Source organism: Chelmon rostratus, chromosome 13 (assembly GCF_017976325.1).
Source record: "Chelmon rostratus isolate fCheRos1 chromosome 13, fCheRos1.pri, whole genome shotgun sequence".
Taxonomy (NCBI): domain Eukaryota; kingdom Metazoa; phylum Chordata; class Actinopteri; order Chaetodontiformes; family Chaetodontidae; genus Chelmon; species Chelmon rostratus.
Genome location: NC_055670.1, coordinates 1,415,537 through 1,434,305, shown reverse-complemented (window position 1 = coordinate 1,434,305; position 18,769 = coordinate 1,415,537). Strand labels below are relative to the sequence as shown.

At 41.7% G+C, this 18,769-nt stretch overlaps 1 protein-coding gene across 2 annotated transcripts in view; it reads left to right on the top strand.

The window, feature by feature from the left end:
* LOC121616029 (diacylglycerol kinase beta) overlaps window positions 1–18,769 on the top strand; it is a 97,271-nt gene that overhangs the window by 10,270 nt on the left and 68,232 nt on the right. For both annotated transcript variants that reach the window (XM_041950618.1, XM_041950619.1), the window contains exons 2-4: window positions 3,236–3,777; window positions 10,245–10,321; window positions 15,017–15,167. In XM_041950618.1, coding sequence (XP_041806552.1) covers window positions 3,711–3,777; window positions 10,245–10,321; window positions 15,017–15,167 — 295 coding nt within the window. In that variant the 5' untranslated portion in view covers window positions 3,236–3,710. The remainder of the gene's footprint in view (window positions 1–3,235; window positions 3,778–10,244; window positions 10,322–15,016; window positions 15,168–18,769) is intronic.

The window sequence follows — 18,769 nt, the reverse complement described above, 5'->3', positions numbered from 1 at the left end:
TAAGATTCTTGTGAATTGATTGATGCAAACCATTTCAAGATACAATAACAATAGTAGGCACAATAAAGGGCAGACAAACAGCCATTTTTAAAATTCATGCAACATTGAGGCAACTCACTGGTTACATTAATCATTAATCCACAGATTGATAACAAAAATGATGACAAACCAGACCAAAATGGTATGGTAAAGGTCCAAACGATCCATGCACTAAGAAATTTAGCCCAAAACATGATAATAATCCACAAAGATTATTTTATCACTTCAAATTAGCAGGCCTAATCATCTTCTGAGTTTCTTCTGTGTTTTTACAACTTCTGGAAACATATATAGACAGGTACTATCTTCTGGTTTCAAATGATACCTCACTTGACCAGTTCTGATCATGTGTCATATAATGATGATCGGTCAAATGAAGACTATCAGCAAGAGAAGCCAATGACAGTCTCATTTGAACAAAGGCCTTCCTTCTCTTTCTCCATGTGAAGCCAATCACCAGGCAGTAAAACACGTACCAGTTATCTTAACAGTAAATGAACAGTTCCCTGAATGTTGTTTGCAACACAGTAGTCTCAGGATGGCTAAACTGGTGAGCACTCAATTGATCACAGAAAACCCTAATTTAATATCTGAAGTCACAGTCACACATTGGCCTCATGCGATTGATGACCTACATTGTTGTGTTTGTTTCAGTTTTGTCCTTTAGCTTCTGCTCAGTATTAGTACCAAACTCAAGTCAAAAGTTTTGCTTCCGTTCAGTTCACACAGAGCGCTGTCATATCTCAAAGCTGAAAACGCACATCCACATTGATGAGGTCACTGTAGATATTGGATTAAAAAAGACGATCTTTGTAGCTAAGCAACCTAAGGCATTCACTAGCTTACAACTATAGCTGACAACTACCTTTGCTAGCTGACTGTGTGTTGTCACTTATGCCAACTTATCAGTACTATAATGCAGGTCATTGTTCTGAACATAAGAACATTGCCACAAAGGATCACCAAGCCTGCAGATTTTTTTGCTTTGTTGGAAGGTGATTTATAAATATGAATTTCAATACAGCTTTTCAACCAACTATCTAACAGCTAACCCTTGAGTCTCCACTGTGACTGTTTCAGCTGATAGAATATAGCTTTAACACATGTTGGAACAGACACTCAAACAGTTTCTGATATGTTGTGAACAATCACCATGAATCACCATGGCGGTTAAAGCAGTAACATGAGCAGCTGATCTAAGTGTTGCATGGGAGAAGTGTTTGAGTGGTGCTGATTTTAAAATATGTAAATGGGGTCGATGTTTGACGAATTGGAATAAAGTCTCTCATTTTCTTCCAGCTCTGACATTCCATGCTATACGTTATTAAACTGCTAATCTGGTGTGTGTGTGTGTGTGTGTGTGTGTGTGTGTGTGTGTGTGTTTGTTCTTTTCTATTTCTCTTCTATGCAAACAGTTTTCATTGACTCCAACCACAGTCAAATAATGCTGACTTGCTGTCACGTAACAAGGTACCGAAAGACAGATGGACAACATTTAAAAATAGACTGACTCTGTTGTCAAAAGTCTTTTTAGTATATAGTTTATGGTTAGGTGAAGTTTATGTTATAGTTTAAATAGTTATCGTATTCAATTCTTACTCATACTTATTATACACTTATATATACTTACTGTATATACTTGTATATACTTATTTGACTATTGTAAGTAACTTCATCATGAGCATTATAATTATTCTTTAGTAGTCTATACCATATCAACCAAAAAAAAAAAAAAAACAAAACAAAACACATAGTCAAACATATTATACCATTAGTAGTTAAGCCAAAAAGCTCACTCAATGGCTCATATGTAAACCACTGGCTACAATCATAATTACATTGTTTCTTTTTTTTTTAATTAAAACAACTTTTTATTTTTTTTATCAGTACAGAACCATTTCTAAAAATAAGGTACTGTCATTCCTTAATTTAATTTGAGTTAGTTACCCATACTTTTATGTTTTGTCTACTGGGACTATGTGCATTTTGGCATCGTCAAAAGTCCTCTCATCTCCAACTTCATCTCCAGCGAGATAGGGCCCATTATTATAGAGCAAAACATTTTGACTTGTCAGAAGAGCACAGATTCTATGATGGCTGTGTCTCATTTAGGTGTCTCTGTGAGGCAGCATGCACAAAGAAAACGGGTTTCGGAGATGATATAGCAAACTGGAGCGCAGCAAAAAATAATAATGTTATTAACTGGACAATTCCGGCGCTGCTGAAATTTTGACAGTGGCACGAGGGGGCTGCTGGTGTTATCTATACCACTGTTTCTCAAGCCTGGTCCTGGAGTACCACTGCCCTGCATGTTTTAGATGTATCCCTGCTCCAGCACACCTGATTCAAATGAATGGCTCGTTATCAGGCCTCAGCAGAGCCCAGTAACGAGCTGAGCATTTGAATCAGGTGTGCTGGAGCACGGAAACATCTAAAACACTCGCCTTTAGTTCTTTATAGAGGCGAGTGGCTCTTGCGTTGCCTCGTGCCACTAATTATGCTGATGCCATTTATGCTGATGCATCAACATCTCTGTCTTGACCTACCGCTATGAAATTTATGGCAATACATGTGTCTCATTTCTGAGTGTGAAATGAGACATTTTGAGCATGCATTTTTTTTTTTTTTTGTTAGCACAAATGATTTAATCAATCAATAAGTAGGCTACTTCTCAGGAGCTGAATTTAAGAAGTATGAAAAAAAAAACTCATAATGATGTGAAATTGAGCTCAGTTTTGTCCAGGTGAATAGAATTTACCCCTGACAAATTCAGTCCAGTGATTAAACTATGTCGATCTCCTGCATGATAGTTCAAGCTGTATTCCCCTCAGCCACCTTTTCTCTTCTCAGTGTTCAGATGCTTCATCTCTCTCCACCTCCATTTATGCTGTAAATCTCTCTTGGTTCTTATTATGCTGTCTCCTTTGCTTTCCTGCACCATCTTCCTCTACAACCACCCCACCCCCCTCTAGATTTACAATGACTGTGAGATATCACAGGTTTTTCTGTTATGGCAACAGATATAAAACTTCTGATACATTTTTATTTTGCATAGGGTCCAGAGAATGTTGATGATCACCGTAATTTATATTTTGTGTTTTTCTCTCCTCTGTTCTACTTTCCTCTGCTTGTGTTTGCCTCTCTCTCTCTCTCTCTGTCTCTCTCTCTCTCTCTCTCCCTCTCTCTCTCTCTCCAGGTCAGAGATGGTGCTCTTTGTTGCAGACCTGCTGAGAAATCTTGTGTCATCTCTGAGTCATGAGCAGTAGTTAGTTGCTGTGACAGACAGTCACCATCCATCTTTTGTTTTTGTATTTAGCCATTCAAAGTGACATATTCAATATTTGGATCTTCTCAGCAATATTCAGCAGGCTGTGTGAAAGCCATGACCCCCGGCTCCAGCTAAGCGTTTGAAAAAACCTGCTCAGTTGAACATTATCATCTTTCCAGTTCTTTACCTCCGCCAATACTCATGTGGCCTCAGTTATTTCAACTTTCCAACTCCTGTGTGTTCACAAGGTGCTTGTTATAAAGAGGCAGAAATGACATCCCAAAAACTATTCACCTCAGTCTTTTTTCACAACTTCATCCAAGGATAACCATCAATCCCCTTAGCGGCACTCGTGGACCGGCACACTCCCAGACACAGAGCCCCGCCGCTGGCCTCAGGCAGTATGGGAGACGGGAGCTGGGTATGTCTGAGCCCAGCTGAGTTTGCCCAGCTGCAACAATACAGCGAGTGTGAGTACCTACATGTCTGAATCTGGGGGTTCACAGTTGTCCCTGCTCTTTTGTGTGTGTGCTGCTCCAAAGCTATGTTTGCAAAACTAAATAATATGGTATTCACGCTACAGCGTGCCGAAAGCTTTATGCAAATTAGATTCAAAAGAGGGTATCAGTGGATTTTAAGTAGCTATGGAGGCCCACAAGCAACAAACGTGTCTAATAAGATACACAATCTGAAGCATTACATGAGCAACACATGAACTAATAATACAGCAATTTCACCGCCTCATTTTTCCAATTTGCTTGATCTAAACACAGGTTACATCATCTATTTATTTCGCATTATTTGTGTATCTTTATTTGTGTGTCTTGTTTGTTGATTATATAATAATAAGCATGTTCTAGTTTTTCAAGTCTTGATGGGACAGATTCTAAGTGAAGGAAATTATCAAATGTTTGTCATTTTCTACAGTCACTTAATATCACTGAACTCACTGTATCATTTTCTGTATGTATTCAGTTACTGTACCAACAATCACCAGTCTTAGTGACATGTGTTCACTCCCGGGACTCTTTCTTGTGTAGATTCAGTTACAAAAGAATTCTACAATCAAAAAGAGAACAAGCACTGGACCAGGACTTGAGCTGGGATGATTGGTGTCACTTTACTCTTCCATGTTTTTTCAGAATGCCACATATTAGCCTGCTGGATGAGCCTTGTGGCTTTCTCGTCCCTCACTTGCAACCACATTTGTTAGTCAAAAGAGTACCTGACTCTCTCACGCAAGCTATTCTGTTGAGGGATTAAACGATCATACATGAAAAATTGCTTTACAGACTTCTATGAAGTAAAACCACAACAGGTCATTATTTAAGATTCACTGACTGACTGTCATAGACAAAAGATTCTAAAAACGATGATAAAGCAAGAAGCCCCAGCACCAAAATGATTCATATTTTATACATGATTTCATAGTGCGTGAAGGAAGGCTACCTTGGTTGTAAACACTTCTTTAATCTAAATATGAGGTGCAAAAACATTCTAATACCCAAACAAAGCTATATACCTATTATGTGGACAAGGTTAGGGTTAGTAGGTCACTCTGTTTGTATTAAGCTATTGTGAGAAATGTTGCAACTCAATGAGCAGTACTGCTAATGGCAGTTTTGGGTCTGATTTAATTTGTTTGGTATTTAAATTGCTAGATTGGACAAAATAAACATGATCCATCTGGTATTTTATCCATTAAACTTTCTTAATTGATTTTCCAAAAAATGTACTGAACTTGTCGATTGAAGCACTTTCATAGTGGTATAGACTGCTGGAATACCGTTTCCAGCCACTAGTGGCTGTACAGAGCGGAATGTCGTGGAGCAACACCGGCAGTCCAGTGGGGATCCACCATTTTGGTTTTTACAATTACTTAGTTTACAGGTTTTATTGGTGTTAATCGAGTTAACCTGCCCGTTAAGCAAGCTGTGCTTTTCTTACTTTATATCAGCATACATTTTCCTGAATCTTTGCTGATAATTTCATCTGCCCTCTCATAGGTTTGTATGTTTATCTTTCCAAACCTCCTTAATTATGCTGTAATGGGTATCTACACCGGGACAGCATTCAAGATCTTTGATTATGACTGGCAGCTTAATAGTGAGTGGACTGAAAATTATTTGTTGTGCCTTTGGTAGAAAATCGGTGTGCTTTTAGTATAATTTGACAGAATCAGCTGTTAAAATGGCTAGCATACTGAACATGAACTAAATATGTGGCACCTGTCATAACATTCTCTCAACAGTGTTTTAGGAAAGAGGCTGAAAAGAACTAATTAATGGTTTAATGAAAAATACCCCCTTTTTTACCCCCCAAAACTAATCCAGTGTACCCTGTACTATAACGTAAATGCTACATCTCATATCTATCCCAGTTTGTGACTTCAGCATCCAACTGAGATGAAGGAGAAATTCATATCACAGTTCTATTTCATATGTGCTCTGCTCTCTAACATGCTTTTCTATTGGTTTAGCTGCTCTTGAGGCTGTGCTACAGCACCTGAGAACACATTTTGCACTTAACCCCTAATCAGGGGACAGCGTCCTCAACCCGGATTTGTGCTTTGCTAGTTTCCCTTTTTTACTCAGCCACCTTGATACATGCATTGTTCCTGCTTTTTTCATCACCACCTGCTGTCGCAGAAGAAATTTCTCCAGTCATGGTGTCCAAGGTTTGAGTCACTCATGCCTCACCAATGCTTCCTGAAGACCCTGACGAATCCTGCTTCCTCTGCCTGTGCACCGCGTCACCCGACTGAGCCCTGCATGGTGGCTGCACTTTGATGAGTCAGCTAGCCCCCTCTGTGCTACCTTGGCAGCAGCAGGTATAGAGTGCTACGGCTCAGCCCAAACTGTGGGCTGAATATGATGAGGCAGATGGCTGCCATGCCTACGAAGATGAAGACCCATCCTCCCGCTTCAAAGAAGATGACACCCAAACCCACTCGATGACCTCACCAACCTTTTAGCCAGCAGAGGATATCACTACAGGTCTCCTGGCCCAGCTTCATGGGAAACTTCACTCTTCTTTCATCCTTCCCAAGATGGTGGATACCTTCAGGCCCCGCCCATGCTTTCTAAGTGTGTGGATGCAGTGTTGGCACCACTCAGCAACCTGGGGTTCCTATCCGTGGTCTGCATACTGGCAGACCATGGATATTCAGGGGGTCCCACCCCAGGAGGAGTGGAGCCTCTACCCAAACATAGTTGCTTAGATCTTGCAAGTGTTTGGCTGTCCTGTAACCCACCCGTTGATTTCCCCCCCCCGTTGGGGGTGGACGTGTTGGCTTACCTGGTTTGGCCTTCTGGACTGTTGTATGCTTTTGCTCCTATGGCTGCTGCTTAGGGTCTGGATATCAGTGATAATCATGTCTCTGGAAAGACTGGGTGCCAGGTGGTTCCCAGACCTTGTGTGACCAACAGTGGTGGGCCTATGGCCGATAATGCATCGGCCTACAGCCTTGTCAGGGTTGGGGGACGTTCTGGGATGGCATCTTGTGGTCTGGAAGCTAAATGGGTGAAATTGAGCAGCCTGGGTCCTCCAGCTGAGGTGGTTTCTACCATTTAAAATGTGAGTACCCCTTCCACTCACAGTGTTCATATTGGTGCAGAGCCAGAGATCTTTGTCCACGTTCATGCCCACTTACTTTCTGCAGAGAGTAGTCATGTCGCATCCACCTTAGGGGTGTTTCTTGCTGCTGTGGTAGCAGGACACAATCGTGTGGACCAGTTCATGGGCAAAAGCAAGCACTGGTGAGGCAATTCCTGCGGGGTGGCTGCAGGTTGAGGCCCCCTACTTGATGCTTTGTTCCCTAGTGGGACCTCCAAACAGTCCTGGAGGGCCTTGTGGGACTGCTCTCTGAGCCTCCTGACCAGGCAGACGTGGAGGTCTTGTCATTGGCCAAGAGAGCAGAAGATTTGTGTGCCCTGTCAGTTTGCTCCTCTTGCAAAGTCTGTCAGTGACAACAAGGGGTTGCTGGAGCTGCATCCAAATTGGTCTTTTCAGCCTAAGGCGATCACCTCTTCAGTGGAGTGCACAGGGGCTTTTAGAAACTGAAATCATCTATATGTCTGCCACGGTGGGCAGACTCAGGGAGCCCCTCTGTCCCTGGAGTGGCTTGCTTACTGTACTTGTGATGCGAACTGCAGGGACTATGAGGTTGTCTCCCTCCAGACAACCTGAGCGCACACTCCACTAGAGGCATCATATCTTCAATGGCACTTTCAGGGGTGTCTTGGTGGAGAACATCTGTCTGAAGGCCTCAAGGTGCTCAATGTGTGCAGTCATATCTCAGGGACATGACTACTAGCTCTGCCCTGGCTAAGCATGAGCTCATAGAACTGGAGTTACATCCAAGCAATTACTGTTTCACCAACATTGAACACCACACGATGCAAAGAATTTGCTCATGTGCTTCTCTAATTTTGCACATGTGTGAAGCATTTCTGCAAAAGCATAGATGTGACCTTTGTGTCCTTTGTCCTAGTACTTTTTCTAGTGTGGTGTATACTTCATGTCAATATAGTGTGCTAAGCTTACTGAGGAGTTTTTTTTTCTTCTCCCAACTGCCACAAGAGGCAACAATAAGCCCAATCCATACTCAAATGAAGCCAACAACACAAAGGTGACACTTTTGGTTTTACACGAGATGGGAGTAATTGGCTTCACAAAAGCATTTAGGTACAGGCATTTTTTATTGAATGCAGGGATTTTTGTCTGAGGAGAAAGTTTCTAAGATTCCTCTTTTACATGCCCTAGATTAGATTAGATTAGAAACAACATTGCTTAGTACAAAATCAATAAATTGTTGGAAAATGAATCAGTTGTTTTTTTAACACAGTGTTTCATACAAGCATGCTCCATGCTAGTTTACATCGGGGGGGCCACAGAAGTAATCCAGGCTCACCCTGTTCATGTTGCTGTAGCACAGCTTTTGGTTTATGAGCCAGGTTGCAGGTTGAGATAGGAGCATAATCAAAACATGACAAATGTGCACACTGGGAAGGCCCCTGCAGGCTGGGAAAGTCTCATCTTTACTGATGGTGAGGAGCAGAAAGACAGGAAGGCTTGTGTATCACTAGCCAATCAATGAAGGACAAAATGAAGGACACTAGCCGAGTTCTCTCTAGAGATGGGGTATGTGAGGGAGCAATACTATCAGGCTAAAATGACAGGGTCATCAATAAGCCATATTATCGAAAAGAATAAAACGACTGGCACGCTGAGTCCATCACAACCATTTTGCTAATTGATTGATCATTTCAGTCATTTTTCAACATTTACCAGTTCAAACACAAATGTCATGTGTGTTTTCATTGTGTTACATGATAGGAAAATCAATATTTTTATGTTTTGGACTGTTTGTGGTGGATAAAGCAAATTAGGCTCTGAGAAATTATAATGGCCATTTTTCACTTTTTATAGCCAAAACAATTAATCAATGAATTGAGAAAATAATCAGCAAATTAATTGGTTATGAAATTGATCATTAGTTGCTGCCCTAATGTAATCAGGTAAAGCTGAAGCAATTTGCTGATGAATTGATTAGTTGATCAACAGAAATGAATCAGGAACAATTTAGATAATTGCTTAATCATTCAAGTTATTAACCCAGCAGAGATGCTCGAGTCTCTGGTCCCAGCTTTTCAACTGGAAGGATTGGCTGCTTTTCTTTATTTTATAAATCGTAAACTGTCAGACAAAACAATACATGTGAAGACGTTTGGGAAGTTGTGATGGTGACTATTTTCTGACATTTCATTAATTTCTAATTAATCACAGATCATTTCTGAGAAATTTTGAAAAGGTGAATTAATAGTTGAAAAGGTTGCAGCCTTTTAATCAACTAAGAACCCCAAGTTCTTCCATTGGCTAAAGCTCAAGGCTGAATCTGTCATTGCACTAGCGAGACATTCCTGGTTTTTGGACATTGCTTTTTGTAAAACATTTTAAATTTACAATGATATAAAACAAAAAGCAGGAAATCTGCACTTTTGTGAAGCTGGACCAGAGAATCATTAGCATTATTGTTAATAAATGACTTGAATCAATTATTAAAGCAGTCAGTTAAATTTCAGTTGATTGAATTGAAAATTGTTTCAGCACTACTGCAAAGAATGTTATTTTTTTGTTGTTATTGCTGGTAATGCTGCTCACTTGAGTCCATCTGACAGTGATGTTCTTTATGTGCAGGTCGCTAACCACACTGTGCACACAGCTAATGCTGGACAGTAGCCTGTCCAATTGCCTTTTGTGGATGCTCTCCAATCACGTTTCTCATCTTACCCAGGATTGTACTCTCTCTCTCTTCCTCCCTCTCTCTGTCCTCCTCCTCTCATTGTGGACATCTAATGCTGGACATAAATAGGAAAGCTTTACTGGCTGCAAAGCTGCTAAGCACTAGAAATAATGAAGTGTCATCCATAGTTGATTGTGAGAACTGACGTGATTGTTGAAATCAGGTCTTGGGCATTTGCATGCATAAGTGTGTGTGGTAATAGTGGTAGTGAGGTGATCTGCCCCTGCACATGTGTATGGTTGTCCCTTGTAATTGTTTGATAGATGATGGTGGGAGGAGGTCATTACGATCAGTGTTCTGTGACGTGTGTGTGCGTGTGTGTTTGTGTGTGTCTGCGAGCGTACATGGATATGGGATTGGCATTTAAAAGTGAGAAAGACACCATGTCCCCTTTTACTTTTCACTGACAGGGTGAGTCACAGGCTCAGCTCAACTGATCCAGCACTTCCTGGTACAGATGAGGAACATTTTCACTAGGAGATGTGGTGTGCGGACAGCATGATGGAGTTCCTTTGCTTAAAAATGCTCTCCTGTGTAGTTGCAAGTTTTTCAGCAGTGACTCAAGTGTATCAAAACAAGTGCATTGCCGTAAATGTAATAACAGTATTCAGTTTTTCTCTTTATCCTCCTCAGACTCCTCGAAGAAGTTGAAGGACGTGCTGGAGGAGTTTCACGGTGAAGGAGTCCTTTCCAAATACAACCCAGAGCAGGTGTGTCCCTATTCTATCCTCCATGCGCTTCTATCTTTACTGCCACAATCTGGTGGCTATTCTGTCTCATTGTGACACAACTACTGTCTGTGCACACACAAACACATGGTGTGATGTTATCAGATGCTTGTTAAATTCCTAAGATTCAGTGTGATATTGAGCACTGCAATGCTTCGTCATTCGGCCTGTTTCTGATAGGGGCTTACTGGAGACACGCGGCACCTGATGGCACCTGATGTCAGCAGACCAGCTCCCAGTTGTGCTGTAGACGGTAGCGGCTGCAGCAGTCTGTGTAGACTGTTTTATATCATCGTCTGAACTTTGATGGTATCAGTAATTTCTTGGCACATTACCGACCTTGCGTTCCAGGCGACCTTTTGTGTTTGTGAACTAAATAATTAACTGCCAGTTGACCCATTTTCAGTATAATTTTTGCACACAGTTTGATCATGTGTGAGGCATGCTGAGGCTCATGTGTGAGCAGATTTATAGTAAGTTCAATTTTTGTTTTCTGCTTGTGTTGTGTCATGGTGTAAAGGCATTTTTTGTCAGCCAGCAGTCAGGAACAGTTTGACATGCACTGATGTGCTTTCATTTGTTTGACTCACTGATTATCACAATGTGGGGTCTTGGGGGACAAAGTTTTGCTCACAGAAGAAAATCAGACCATCTAAATAAACTTTGTATTCAGGGACCAATATTACCATTGTTTTAAAGTTTGGTAAGACAATTGGTCATTTTAAACCTACTCGAACCCTCCTCCCTTTCACTGCCGGACTGACATACACTTGTGTATTATCATACTGTAAAAGGATACATACTACAGTATAAATAAGATGACTGGCTTCATTGCCTGTGCTTGTGTCTCTCGCATTTACAAAACATCCGTACTGCTGGGCTAAATCAAGAGAATGAACTGATTGCATTTAATTTAAAAAATCCATCTGTGTTTCAGTTGGTGTGTGTGACATACAGCCAGCTCTGGTATAGTAGCTGTGTGATGGAAGGTTTATTTTTCCTGACACTGCCATGTGTTCATCTGATTAATAAATGTAAATCTAAAGTACAATGTGAACGAAAAAAAAAAGATGCGTGCTGATGTATCTTGATTTGGGATCATTTTAATTACTGGTGGACGTTCTAATCAGTGGCCTCACTCATTAAACGTGGCTTCTGTCCTCCTTTGAAGGTTCATGGTATATATTCTGCAAAAGTTTAATATTTCTTTCTGACATTAGTGGGGGCAGTCTTTATTTCAGGCAAAGCAGCACGCCATCGCCATAATATGATGTGGGAATCATACACAGTCTGATGATATGATGGTTTTGTGGTTTCTCAAAACCCAGTGTTGCTGTCTACACAGACCAGAACAAACTGTATGATATAAAATAATGCCACATTTAATGGAATATTATTTGAAATTTGCAGTTTTTCCTCATCACTACCATGCTATTCAATGAGATGATCAGTTTGATTATTGGGGTTTTCACCTGCACACCTCTGAGGCTGCTTCAATAAACTTCAACTTTTGTTAAAAAGTGAACGCATCTCCACTGAATCCTCACACTCTGTCTAAAAGCATATTCTCTTTGTATACCCACAGAAAGCACGCCCACTGTACTGTGCATGCCGCAGTATCAGACTCTTTGAATGCAGGTGTATTCATATAAATTTGAGTACAGTTTGCTGATTCATAACCATATGCTAGCAGGTGAGGATGGCAAATTACACTGCACTGTTAGATGCGTTTACAGGTCACACAAAAACACAGTGTTCATGTCATTTTGTCATTTAGCCTCAGTTTCACAGTGCAGTTGACGGCTGTGTTTGGCCGAAACACGTCTGTGTTCCGTCCTCTTCCTCCCCCACAGTATTTGCGCCCTCTCCTCTTGCTCCTCTCCCTCTTCATTATCACCTCCACTCTGCTGTAAGCTTTTCCTCAGTGTTTGTGATGACATGACTAACAGCCCGGCTGGACGTTTGGCGCCATAAGCACTGGACTTAATGTTCATGTGTTCTTTCTGAGACCACACAGTCACCTGGCGCCAGGATGACCACTGTGGCCCTGCTTCTGCCATCCATCAGTGTGTGCATGTGTGTGAATACATACCTCTAATGACTCATCTAACTATTGTGCCAGCTGTAGCAGAATCTAATTTTTAGCCAAAGTGTGGCCCAGACTCTTCTAAAGGAGTTTGCAACACTGATTAAGGACAATGGATTAAAACAAAGAACAATGATGGACACTTGTAGCTGTCAGTAGTGTTGGGTTTTCTCCATTGAACAGATTATCAGACAAACAGTCGCTGCAATTCTCAGTGATTGATGAGTGACTGAGAGACAGAGGCTGTACATTACACCCACAGGGTTTCCCGTCACAGCAGTTAAAGGCTCCATCAGGCATGACAAATTTATCACAATGTAATTCAGCTGTGCTCTGTTTCTGTGGCATAACTGATGATATCACATAAAAACGGCTCCTTTTATTATTTAAAAATGATGTCAAAACATTTTAAAGCATGTGCATATGGTTGCTTTGCCTTTCATTTTGTGATATAAAAGATTCTGATTTGCAATGTTATTTTTAGGGCCTGACCTGTCTTTTCTTGTTGACTACAAAGTATGGCGAACAGTGTCTTCTTCCAGCATGAAACAACTTCAGCAACGTCTTCTTGGCATTTTGACAAAAATGATAAGCCTTAAGCCACATTTAGCAAACCGAGGATCCCAAGCTCTTATCCCCTTTGTTCATGTCTGGCTAGAAAGGTGGTTTCAGCATATCCGGATGACATTCTCATTGTTTCAGTCTGATAACATTGTACTTTAGATGGACAGATCTACTCCGTCAATCTGGGATCTAGGCAGTACAGTAGCCTTTGGTCCTATCTTTTAATGCCAAAGGAAAGTCAATCACATCATTCTGGCAGCCCTGCAAAGTGAAAAGGATTAAATGAACCATGTAAATGTGTCATAGCAGCTCTTGGGAGATATTTACAGATTGGCAGCCTTGAATGTGAACCTGCTCACAAGGAAAGTAATTGCTCAGACTCCAGAGGGACGAGAATTTCCACAACTGTGTCTCGATGTACTTACATTCAAGGAAATCTATCAAAATATGACCACAGCTTTTTGTATTTAGTGATTTCATGTATATTATATCTGTCGTGTAGTATGTGGAAACACTGTGTGTCTTCTATGGCATGTGCACGCAAGATTAATTTGTCTGAACCTGCCGTGCTACGTGATGCACAGCAAATTAAAGCCTCATGGTTTGTTTGGCCAAATAAGGAGAAGAGAGTGATATGAGTAATGTCTGGCTGGCGTAGGTCAGCGCTGTTGAGCTGAGGGAGGATCCTCATCACAGTGTTTTCTTCTGTGATGGGTGTCAGTTACGGCAGCTTCAAACCCGCAGGAAGGAGGCATATTAGAAGCATATTTCTGCTAAGTCTTGACGTGCAAAAGGGATCAGCTTTAGTTTGTCCTATTTTGGTGTGAACCTGGGAGGAAATGAGTTTGCCCATACTATGTCTTTATTATGTTTGCATAGTTTATTTCCATCATTTATTGCTTAAAACCAGAGAGGAAATCTTGACCACACAGACACCACTTACCTAGAACTGAGAGGCAAACGTGATAGAGCTGACATGAGTGACTGATTCATTCTTTCAATCATTCAAACAGTTTTTCAACAGCCTTTCAAATGGTTTGCTCCTTTGCTTTGTTGTGTATCACTGTAACTGGAATATCTCTGGATTTTGGCCTCTTGAATGGACAAACCAAGTCATTTGACAAGGGCACCATGGGTTTTACAAGTTTTTTTTCACAATTCTTTAGCAGAAATGATGGCCAGCCAGTCTGGTCTGCAACTGAACCAAAACTATATTACCACACAAAGTAGCTAACTCCACTCTTTCCTCCTTCCTCCCTTTCCTCTTCATTGTTTCAACTGTTAAACAGAAGCAAGACGTTCTCAACCAAGTAAGCCTCAGCCCGGTGGGCTCTGCATGCTGTGTGGTGTCTGTGTTAGCAGACTGCATGCACATTCTGTCCACTAACATAACATAACCCAGTCTTATCCACTACAGATGGTCTGTCACCCTGCCAGAGGGGAAAAGGTCAAAGTTCATGGGGTCGTTGAGCCGAGTTGAGTGCTGCTATGCACCCGCCACATGGCTGTGTGAGGGACATCTGGGGGGGGACGAAGCATTACATTTCCTTATTCCGTGCTGTTTATATACTGCTTTCTTTACATTGTTTTGTTTTCTTTTAAGTCATGAGGCAGGCACAAAGGTTTCCTCTGTGTGCAGCTTCCAGCATCTCCATTCTGCCCCTGCTAACCTTAATGGGACAGTCAGTGGTGATCTGTTGACTGGTCTGACAGACTTTGTGCTTTTGACATTTTTACTGACCTTTAAAGCCTTACTATAAAATCTATTGAGAATGATTTCACTTTAATGTCTTCAAACCATATTGTCATTAAGCTGTTATTTTAATAAAATGCTGACATGTCACCCCAATCAACGCTGCAGACCTTCATTTCAGGGCAGATCAACTTCAACCAAAATGTCCATCACATTTTTCTCTTTTTCAATGTTGTAACAAATTAATTGTCCATCTGTGGTTGGTGTTAACTTCAAACTCATGAGTGTACCTCAGCAGTTCTGGTAACCTATTGCTCTTTCCTTTCCCATGCAGCCCATTGATTATGAGGGCTTCCAGCTCTTCATGGCAACTTACCTGGAGAATGACATCCCAGAGGAGCTGTGTCAGCACCTCTTCACCTCCTTCAAGAGCAAGACGGGAGGCTGCTCTCCCGATCAGTCTCGCGCAGGAGCGAGCTTGCTGGGTAGGCTGTTTGTATTTGCATTGTTGCATGTTTTAACACATGATCACACTTTACAATCTTTGACTTTTCATGTGGGTGAATTTCATTTTCTCTGCTGTCACACAATGATACAACTCAGCAATGATCCAGTGTGTGTAGTCAGTAAAAGCTGTTGGACTCAACATGAACATGTCAGGCAACTTCCCTCCAGAGCCCTGAGTGAAAGTGTTTGGATACTGAACATAATCTGACTCAAGGGAGCTAAAAAAGATAGATCAGAAGATGAGATAAAAGCACAGGAACCTTGGCACTTTATTTTATTATTTTCAATGACTTGCTGTTTTGCGTAACAAATGTTAAAGAGCATGCCTTACCCAGGATATCCATGTTCAATGCTGAACACTTTTAACAAATAACACAATTGTAAAGCTGTGATGGTTGCCATGGGTCAACCGACAGGGCGTGCCTTCAAACGTCTATGGCCTACCTTCACCTGTAGTTTTTGTTTTAGTTTTCAGGGTTGTTGTTGACGTTTTGTGCTGTTATGAATGGCCGTTTGGCCGAAATGAACACGTTAAATTAGTAGCAAGGGCAGTCAGCTACAGTCTGCTCTCTTGCTGGCTATTCAGACTGGTGAATCACTGATTTAACTGCACCTGATTTACTGCAGTTTTTTCTTACTTTTCAACTGTCTGAACTCTTTTTTGGGGGTTAAAAACAAAGATTTACCTGCTTACTCTCATGCAAGTGTGGACCATATACCTTACAGCTTGATTCCACTGGGCCCCACTTCATCGTGTTCTGGCTGCAATGTGGCCTCAGGAGCTGATCGCGGCCCCTCCAGACATTGCTTGTGATTCCACCAGAAGCGCTGCAGCACGTTTCAGAAGAGTGCCAGGAGTGGCTCTCTACTCTGCTCCCCTAAAATCTGAGAATAGTCTGGTTTTGACAGAAGCTCTCAGAGCAGATCGTGTCACGGGAATGGCAAGAGTATCCAGTCAGATTTTATAATGAAACAACCTGTACAGACTCACGATCATGTATCAACGATAAGCACAATCAAAATAGACAAAGAAGAAACCTTTTAACTATGTAGCCTACTGAACTTACTAACCTACCATGGTAAAAGGAAAAGCATCAAGGTCAAATGACCAAATCAGCAAAATCTGAGCAAGGCAACAAAATCAGGCGATGCGTTCCACTTATGAAATGCTCCTGGTGAGATATGAAGCCTTGTGGAGGATGGATCAAAACCGTGTCGCAGCCAGAATGCAGTTCAGCCGTGTCGGTGGAATCAAGAGGTTAGTCATGGTCATAGCACTAAAGTTGGTGACCACTTGGCCATTAGCTAAGGCCTCTCTGTGAAATCCCACAGTATTGAGCACTAAACATCATAGATGAACACACTAACCCAGTCCCATTTTCTCTTTGAAAATGAGTGCATATTTCCACCCTTTCTTCACTTCACACTGACCAAAGCAGAAGACAGCACTCTTGGAGTGCTGCAGGTCTCTTGCACCTTGCTCGGTGCAGTATGTAAACTGTGCCCGCCTCCATCCTTCCATATGGGGGCTGTGTGGGCTCTGGCACTGGGCTCTGCCTGTCTGCTCCTCTATGCAGAGCAGCTGAGGAGGCAGATGGACTGTTGAATTAGAAATCTATTTCTGTGGCTATGCTTGTAAAAGTAAAATGCCAAGTGTAGAGAGGCTAAATGTGAGTGACAGCGTGTCACTTTGGGTGGCAGCACTGGTGCTGAGATTCCCAGTGTCCCAGTTAGTTTAGTCTGTGATGTCCCAGCTTTGACTTCATCTGGAGACGTCAGCGGCATGTCATCCCCCTCAATCTCAATGTCCTCCTTCTAATCTGTCTTCACTGTGCATTATGTGATTAATGTAGAAATGGTAGTAAAGTCACCTTGTATTGTGAACTGCTTGCAGGTGGGTGTTGCATTTCCGATGGCAACGGAAGAACCTCAGTCGATCAGTCGTTACTCGTCTTTCTCACAGTCTCTTAAGCCTCTGATGGATTTGCTTTGAGCAACACATTTGTGTGCACATGATGGCTGCCTCATGTATCCTGTGCTCCTTCAGCGGTTGGTTGTTTTTTGTGTCCTCAAAAAGTAAAGGCTCTCTGTGGAGTTTGCTTCAAAACAAAGGCTTTACATTCAGTAGTCACCAAAATGCATTGTTTGTATCCTTGAGGTCCAGCAAACATGTGGAATGCATTTTCTTCCTTATGAAACACCTGCAAGTATTCTCAGTGCTCTGAAACCTGCACTGTTGACATTCATGTTTAAGCAGTCCTCTTTGTTCCTGCCTGTGTTGGTGCTTTGCTCCACATCTTTTCAAATTACACTTTCGGTGTGGGAGTAGTTGTAGTGCTACAATTAACAATTGTTTTCATTAATGACTGAAGCGACAATTATTTCATCGATAAAATGTTTTGTCTACAAAATGTCTGAAAACTGTGAAAACATCATGACAGTTTCCAGAGCCCAGTGCCACATGTACAGGTTGTTTGTTTTAACCAACCACCAGGCCAAAGCTCAAAGATGTTCAATCCGCTATCACACTTGACAAAGAAAAGCAAGCACTGACTCCTCAGAAGCTGAAATCAGAGATGTTTGGCATACTTGCTTAAAAAATGACCAAAACGATGAATCCATCTTTATAATAGTTGCTGGTTCATTTTCTGTCAAACGACTAATTGATCCAGCTAATCTGTGATCTTCTTCTGCTTTGATCTCAACATTAACACAATGGTAATCCAGTCTGCTGCTGTGTCCGGACAGTTGAGTCGGACAGAGGAAAGAAGTATGATGAGCCTGAGGTTTATCAGGCACTTCTGCTGCTGCTGCTTCAGCGTGTCTTTAGGTTCACGTTCTCATTGGCTCAGCCTGCACTGACACCTGGTGGTAATCCTTAAGAACATGACATGAGCCATGGAGCTAGTGACTGTCTGATGATGTTTTTATTATTTTATCATCCTTCATCTGGCTCCAGGAGGTCTTTATGTCTGAAGCATGCAGTCAGAGGAAAGAGATAAGATGAACAATACTACCATGAGTGTTGCTGCCTATAATGACAGTATTGTGAATGTTTCACTATATTTAAAATTCGTCTTTCTCTTTGATCACTGTCTCCTGCTTAGTTATGTTAGGGATAACATATGAAAGAGGTCTCTTACGTATCCACTGTTAATGCTTATTGCCATTCCTGCAATTGAGATGGAATTTAGGATCCAAAAATGTTCGACCCTGTGCAGTTCTTAGATACTACACAGCATATAGAGTGCAGAACATAAAGAAAGGTCTTTCTTCACTGATGTCCACTCTTTCTTGCTGCTGATGTCTTTTTTCCCCTCGAAACAATGACTGACCGCAGAAGCCCGTTCCATTGACGCAGGCATCTCTATTCAGACCGAAGTGGCCTGTGCCCCCATTACAGGTACCAGAGCAGGCCGACCATCCCATGTAATCAGGGTGATGGCATCTTAATGGGACAGGAGTCCTGCTGGCTATAACCTGCTCCCCTTTTGGTGTGCTCTTGTTGTGTTGACGTGAGTTCATGGTATTTTGCCTGTGGATCAGTGGATGACTTGATGCTTTGTGAATGGTATTTGTG